Source organism: Anopheles marshallii, chromosome 2, assembly GCF_943734725.1.
Source record: "Anopheles marshallii chromosome 2, idAnoMarsDA_429_01, whole genome shotgun sequence".
Taxonomy (NCBI): Eukaryota; Metazoa; Arthropoda; class Insecta; order Diptera; family Culicidae; genus Anopheles; species Anopheles marshallii.
Genome location: NC_071326.1, coordinates 46,411,491 through 46,419,507, shown reverse-complemented (window position 1 = coordinate 46,419,507; position 8,017 = coordinate 46,411,491). Strand labels below are relative to the sequence as shown.

General features: G+C 45.5%; 1 protein-coding gene across 1 annotated transcript; it reads left to right on the top strand.

The window, feature by feature from the left end:
- The first annotated feature begins 4,009 nt into the window (after positions 1–4,009).
- Positions 4,010–8,004, top strand: LOC128710297 (putative ATP-dependent RNA helicase DHX57). The gene is made up of 3 exons (XM_053805346.1): positions 4,010–4,077; positions 4,136–6,195; positions 6,269–8,004. Exons 1-3 carry the CDS (start codon positions 4,010–4,012, stop codon positions 8,002–8,004), a joined length of 3,864 nt encoding a protein of 1,287 aa, XP_053661321.1.
- Positions 8,005–8,017: the final 13 nt, after the last annotated feature.

Here is an 8,017-nt window from a genome sequence, read left to right as displayed (position 1 = left end):
ACTGAAAGTGTTCCGCAGCAAAGGAATCCAAACCAGGAAGATGGTGATTGACGTTAGAAAACCGACCGGAAAGAAACCGTGGCACCTTACAGATGGACATACATTTTTTTTGTAGTAATGCTTTAGGAAAGGCTCCCAGCAGCATCGCAATAATGTGTTTCAATAGTTTTACTCATTTATTGCTGGTCAGCAAAAAGGAACATTCCAACGCTTCATGCACACATGCGGCCACTAGATGCCGATAAGCGGCGACGGTTTACACGCGCCTCCGCTTTATTATCAGCGCCAAGGGTTAGCACACTAGCACACACGATCGCACCACAAGTTACAATAAGAATATTCACCGCGTTAACTTTCATCAGCGACTGCAAACGATTCTTCACACATTGTCACAGGAATGGTCAAATTCGTATCATTTTACCACTTTTTTATTTTACCTACCCACTATTGCATTAATAATTCACGGCAAACAAACTGCACGGTAAAGGCTCGGCCACGGAACGCGTACGGCAGCGTATAGTGCGGACTCGGCAACGTACCCGTGCGACCGGTACCGACTGATGGACAGCGACTGTTACACGGAATCCGATCGCAAGTTCGAGCTGAACGATCGCCCGTCGAAATCGTCAATGAGCGGTGCGCGGTCGAGCGCGACGAGACTTCTACGCGCGAAAAGCAATGAGCAGACCGGGCGAAGGTGCAAACCCGCTCGGCGAACAATTCGACAAGTGTGCGTGCGAAGGAACTGTCGCGCGTACCACAGTGCACGAGTGAATCGGTTTGTCAGCAGAAAACACTATCGACCAAGTGTATGGCGCTGGTTTTATTTTTCTCCCTTTTCTTCCAATGTGTCGCCTACAACTGCAACCCATGCCACACCATACCGAACCCTTCTAATTCCGCGAACGAACTGCAGACTGTCCTGTGACAGAGTGCATTGGACACGTCGCGGACGCTGCAGTGCCGGGCACGAGCCAGACTCGCTGCTGTTCGCCGTAGTTTCCCTTATCAATCAATGCTTGTTCGAAACGGAGGCGTTGTGGCATGGCATTATGCTACGGCAGATGCCTCGGTGTCTACGGTACACACACGACCGATTACCAGCTCAACGATCCGTCCGATAATGTCCGACGACCCATCGGGCCAAACGGCTTATCGGGCACCATTGGTGCAGTCACGAGCGGAGACGCATATGTGTCACAGCGCAGCATCGATACGCTCAACAGATTGCTGAACATTGCAATCAGCCACGGTTATTGATGTCTACGGTGCGGTTAAGAAGCCGCGGAACAAAGGCAAACGCGTCCATGCGCACCCTTTCCTGCTCACCGTCCAATCTTCCGGCAGATAACGGATGGATCACCAAGCTGAGCTGCTCGCGCGGTTCGTTTTATGCGTAATCTAAACAGAATCTTACCGATCGCGATCACAAAGGATGCGCACGATTTGTGAATAACCGATAGTAATTACGGATGACACTGAGTCCCTCTTGCCCCAATGCACTAAACGTTGGATGTTGCAATGATGTTGTCTTTCGCGACAAAGGATATTACAATGTAAACTTCCCGACGGTCTGAACGATGTGCAAGTGATTGACAATGCAAAACGCACAAACACGCTTGAACGGCGCCGGTCAACACGTGAGCCTACCGGCCAATGCTTTCGATTAGTTTACACAAAGAAACAATTACAATCGCCCGATGCACTTGTTTGCGCACTGTTTATTTGGCAGCATGTTACGATAAGCACTTTCTTACGCTGTGTCATCAACGTGAGAAGCCGTACTTGAATTAGTTTACAGAATCAATTTCCTTTTTACTGGGGAAGAGTTGGAATAATTCACCGGTGTAAATGTTAAACATATAGCAAAGGGAAGATGGCACAGTTGACATCATTATTACTAACTTATTCACGAAAAGTAATGCTTTATTACTATTACTAGATATTATTACCACTATTGCCATTAGGATTTATATTTTAATAGACTATGAATCGCTCAATTCAACTACATTTTTCTTGCTGATCTCAATGCCGTTTATGACTTACCTAACATATTTTAGTACTTAGTTTGATAATCAGTCTTGTTATTGAAGTGCGGTTCGGATGGGATTCGATACCGGTCCTATCGTGTGAATCGCCTGTGAATATTTCTAGTCCGGCATATGGTGGGTATAAACCAACCAAGATTTTAAAATCTCACAAGCAGTTGTATTGGTGAGGCTTGCATTACAGATTCTACTATTTTACCAACCATTAGTTGTATTGTTCTAGCGGTTTGGATTATAAATAAATTAATGCATGGGCAATGGTCATCTGCCTTCATATGCTCTCGATTGGCTTATCAAAACGACTTCTGCTATTGATATATCTAATGTTGCTACACACACGATTAACTAAAACCTCCATTCTTCGCCTAACTCGACAGCTATGCTTCTAGTGCACACTGCTCCCCTCGACACTGCCATCGTATGGTTCTATTGTAATTGCTTCAACCACCTCAACACACAAATATGATGGATCCGGATCCGGTATATACGTTTCCGATCAGTGAACCACCAAAGCACGCGATTGAATGTCAATGCTTCAGTAGATTCAAGTTTACCAGCTGAGAACACAATGGGTAACAAATGGTTCTTTTTTTTTCTCATTCGAGAAAAACGGCCAAACTATATTGTTAACAGGTAGTTTTGATGCACGTTCAATATTTTGCATGACCTTGACAAACCATTCAATATACGCCCGGGGTCTGTTGCTGATCGCTATTTTTTTTTGGCAGTATGCTCTTGCCGGTAGATGTTTGTACTATTTTGTTCACATTTAAACAATGCATCCAAATAAATGTTTGTTCCAAAATAAACGAGTTAAAAGTATTGGTAATAAAGGCTTAGCATTAAATTAAATTTTCTGGAAAGTGTGCCTCCTGTTTTGGAATTACTTGATTGTTACTTACAAAAGTGATAAATATGGTGTACTATTGTGACTTTCGAAAACAACTATTTAACCGAATTATATACTGAATCAATGTAATGCGAGTAATGTAGTCTTCTATAAACTCTCCCACCAAAAACATAACGCGTGACTTTATCCTATCTTTTTCGTGCATATTATCTCAAAAAAATATATTGAGTTTTTGGTGTGTTTTATATAACATTTTATTAAAAAAAAACTCCCGTGTATCGTATTGCCTTTGTATCATATAACTCTCCCACCGATAAAACTAAGAATCTCTTTATCTAACAGCGGTATCTCTCCAAAGCACACGAAGTATTTGAAATTTCATTTGGTGAATCGTCTAGTAAAGCACTTTACTCAAACAATTCAAACTGATTCAAAAGTAAACACATTAGGGACGTTTTCTATTGATGTTAGTAAATTGTCATAATTAGTTTACAAAATTGCGTAATATGCAACAAATTAAAATTATTCTCGAAATTCATTTTAACTTGCTCTAATCTGGTGCACCTATTGCGTACAATTTCATGGCATGGCATGATTGTAGCGGCGCCGGTCTTCACATGAACAGACCGGACCAAAATCCTATCTGGACCAATAATCCCCCGTACGTAGGACTAACTATCCGGCTACGTGGTTAAAATAAGTCGATACGGCCTGGCCGGGCTTAAGTTGAGTTAAGAAAACCAAAAAAAATTGTGTACAATTTTTCAAACGGCATGAGCAACGTTGCGTACAAGTTTTTTGAATGCGTGAAATTTTACCGCCTAATTTTAAAGAAAAGCTGCTGCTACAATTCGCAAAACTCCAAACAAGTATCATGTGGTAACTAAATTGGAATAACAAACAACGAATATGGGTCTAAATTTTGTTTACTCCGATGATATTGTCCATGTATAAAAAAAAAACGGGGATTTCTGTATTGGGTACACGTGTCCGTTTGTTTTCTTCCTGAACTATGGGCAAGCGGATGGCCAGAATTGGACGTTTGTCAAAACGAACATATCAATGGCGACTGTCAGCTGATGTGATACGTAAACATTGTGGTGTGTAAAAAATGGACGGGGAAAGCCAGCAGCTGATTGCGGATTGCTTTTTAAGAACAATTGTCGATCCAAGATCCACGTAAGCAGTCATAATTCAGCTAATAAAATGTATGCCTAAAACGTTATGCTATTTGCAGCAATGCTCCCCTTGAACCGCCAGCCACCAAGCAACCAGTCAAAGTGGAGCTGCAAGTTCTACGGCTTAAGGATGAATCACAAACGCTTATCATGGAAACGCTTAGGGCAATTCATGGGGAGTCCTTTCAACTGGGTGATATTTCGAAATACGAGGACAAAGGTGGTCGAATGAAGAAAGGGTTCTGGCAGGATCGGGGCAATCTGGTCATACAGGGTGGTGTTGATTTCTCCAACATTCCACGTACTGGAAATAGCAACGAGGATAAGTTTCGAATGTATGCAATAATGAAGCTGCACAGTTACGCCTTCCATCGTTCGCATTGTGAGGAAGCGCTCGATCACCACAACGGGGATGTTGACAATGCTTTGGCGTTACTGTTTTCCAAGTATTTTCCTCCACCAAACGATCTGTTATCGCCGACGGAGGATCACAACGAAGATGAGCTGTGTACTTTGCGTGCGGACGAACGGGAAGTGTTGGAATCGATTTACGATAAGTTGTTTGTGGAAAAGGAACATAATCGCGTGTGGCAGCTGAAATTTAAGATTGATCATCTGCTTACGCACAGCCCTTCAGAGATGAGAAAACAGGCGGAACGAGAAGCACAACAGGCAGAGGAAGAGAAGCGACGTATGCTGGAAGCGCTGGCAAAGAAGAAAAAGGCTAAGCGTGAAAAATGCTGGAATTTTGCGAAAGGCAAATGCCGCTACGGGAATCGTTGCCATTACTCACACGAGCCAGATGAATCGGATAGTGAGGAAAAGAAGGGCAGTAAAAAGACGGATAAATCCCCCGACGAGGATCCGAATTGGTTCTTTTTGGAAATTCGGTTTCCACCCGGGAATCGATATCCATTCGAACGGCCAATACTGCTGCTGAAAACCACCTGTTCGGATATCCCGGAACAGTTGTGCCTTAGAGTGAACCGTCGATTGGTTCAAGAGTGCATTGAGCTCACCAACGACGGTATGCCTTGCATCTATGCCGTTGCCGATTTGCTCCAGAATGACGCTGAAATAGCTCGATTTATTGAACAAGATCGATATCAATTTCCGGATAGTAGGAGATCTCTCTTCTACGAGCCGGAACAGGACGCAGTGGAAGGTGGCCTTGGAGATAATTTACCTACGCACCATCAGCGTGGCGTCACTGGACGACAAACCGGATCTAAGGTAAACCCAGAACAGCTGATGAAAGAGGATCGTAACATTGTGCGAAAGTTTATGGACAAACAAACGAACGAAGCCTACAAGGAGATGCTGAGGAACCGCCGGAAACTTCCAGCATGGACGAAGATGGCGGAAATCATCAATCTTATGGAAGCGCATCAAATTCTCGTCATCAGTGGAGAAACGGGTTGCGGAAAGTCAACACAAGTACCTCAATTCCTGCTCGACGATTGGCTATTACAATCATCCAAAATGCAATCGAAGGAACCACTTCGGCATGTAGAAATTATTTGCACCCAGCCACGGCGTCTGTCAGCCATAGGCGTTGCAGAACGTGTTGCTGAAGAGCGCAATGAAAAGATAGGCAATACGGTCGGTTATCAGATCAGATTGGAGAACAAGATTTCTTCCTCCACCCGGCTAACATTCTGCACCACTGGCATCCTTTTGCGAAGGTTACAATCCGATCCGACCCTCACGACCGTGACGCACATCATCGTCGACGAGGTGCACGAACGCAGCGAAGAGTCTGATTTTTTGCTGATGATACTGAAAGAGCTGCTGTCCAAGCGTTCAGATCTGAAGGTGATCCTCATGTCGGCAACGCTGAATTCTAACCTGTTTTCCAGCTACTTTGGCGATATTCCTGTGCTGGAGATACCGGGACGGACGTTTCCCGTGGAACAGTTGTTCCTGGAGGACATACTGGAGCGCACCGAATTTGTGCTAGAGCCCGATTCTCAGTTTTGCCGCAAGCTGCGCAAGGGAGAGTATGAACTATTGACGCAGGAACTGGAATATTCGGATGTGAAGGCAGCCAATGTGGCACCGGCAAAAACGATTCGGGATGAAAATTTAAAAATGGCCGACATATTTGCGCGATACGCAGGTAAGCAAAGATTTGCATCAACTACATGCAATTGGTGCGATTTAACGTGCGTTTATTACCTTTCCATTCACAGACTATTCGAAACAAACTTGCAAAGCACTGTATCTTATGGATCCTCTTCGTATCAATCCGGAACTTATCGAACATGTGCTAACGTACATTGTTGACGATGCTTCGCACAGTTGGCCTAGAGAAGGTTCAATATTGATCTTCCTGCCTGGTCTAGCCGAAATACAAACCGTTCATGAATCGCTTGCCGAAAGCAAACTGTTTGGTGCCCGGGGTGATCGGTTCGTGCTGATTCCGCTACACTCAATGCTCACGAACGAGGAACAAGCTCTCGTTTTTCGTAAACCTCCCAAAGGGAAGCGGAAAATAGTGCTCAGTACGAACATTGCCGAAACATCCGTTACCATCGATGACTGTGTGTTTGTGATTGACTGTGGCCAGATGAAGGAGAAGCGTTTTGACTCCAACCGTAACATGGAATCGCTCGAGATGGTATGGGTATCGCGTGCAAATGCTCTCCAGCGTAAAGGCCGTGCCGGTCGTGTAATGCCCGGTGTTTGCATCCATTTGTACACACGGCCACGATTTACACACCACATTCTTGGCCAACCCGTCCCAGAAATCCATCGTATACCGCTCGAACCGTTACTGCTGCGTGTCAAAACGCTTTTCACGTTCCAGGAACGCTCACTGAATGAGGTGCTTGGCGCACTTATTGAACCACCTAGCGTGGAAACCATTCAAGCGGCCAAGAAGCGTCTCATCGATGTCGGTGCATTGGATTTGGACGAACAGCTGACACCGCTAGGTCACCATTTGTCCGCGCTCCCGGTGGACGTGCGGATAGGGAAGTTGATGCTGTTCGGTGCGATCTTCCAGTGTCTGGACAGTGTGCTTACGATGGCCGCAATGCTCAGCTACAAGAGTCCCTTCGTATCTCCGTTCGGCAAGCGCGATGAAGCCGACAATCGGAAACGGCAGCTTGCGATCGCCAACAGCGACCATCTAACGATGCTCAATGCCTACCGCCGTTGGATGGAAGCAGCACAAAAAAGTCGCTACGCAGGGCAGTGCTTCGCGGAACAAAACTATCTTTCCGGCAAAACATTGGCCACGATCGGGGAAATGAAGTATCAGTTTCTAGAGCTGCTCGTTTCGATCGGATTCGTGCCGATCGATCTATCCGGTCGATCCCGTACCAAAAGGCAACAGCTGGACGATGTTCAAAAACTTACCGGAGCCGAAATCAATGTGAACGGGTCGAATAATCGTCTGCTTGCAGCCATCCTGTGTGCTGCGCTCTATCCAAACGTGGTGAAAATTCTTACACCGGAAAAAAGCTTCGTCACCGGTGCAGTAGGGGCCGTGCCGCGACTACCGCAGGCTTCCGATTTGCGCTTCAAAACCCAAGAGGATGGTTACGTCGCTTTACATCCATCGTCGGTAAACGCTACCGTAGGACACTTCGGCTCTCCGTTTCTAGTGTACCAGGAAAAGATGAAAACTTCTCGGATTTACATTCGCGAAACGACCATGGTACCGCTACTGCCGATGGTACTCTTCTCGGGTAGCGATCTGCAAATCGAGCTGCATGGTGGAGATTTTGTAATTTTGCTGGAGGGTGGCTGGTTGATGCTGCAGGCGGCCACGCATCAGATTGCGGAAATGATGAAGTTCCTGCGCCTGGAGCTGGCCAAAATGTTGGAGCTGAAAATTAGCGATCCACTGTTGAACTTGATGAACCATGAGCACGGCAAACGCGTCATCGATACGATCGTACACCTTATTAGCAAGGAGTAGTGTGGCGAGATCA

What these genes read in the sequence shown, in the direction of transcription:
- LOC128710297 (XM_053805346.1), top strand. Translation starts at nt 4,010, where the DNA reads ATGGACGGGGAAAGCCAGCAGCTGATTGCGGATTGCTTTTTAAGAACA. An exon ending in ATTGTCGATCCAAGATCCAC is followed by an intron (nt 4,078 to 4,135) that starts GTAAGCAGTCAT and finishes TGCTATTTGCAG; the next exon opens with CAATGCTCCCCTTGAACCGC. An exon ending in CATATTTGCGCGATACGCAG is followed by an intron (nt 6,196 to 6,268) that starts GTAAGCAAAGAT and finishes TTCCATTCACAG; the next exon opens with ACTATTCGAAACAAACTTGC.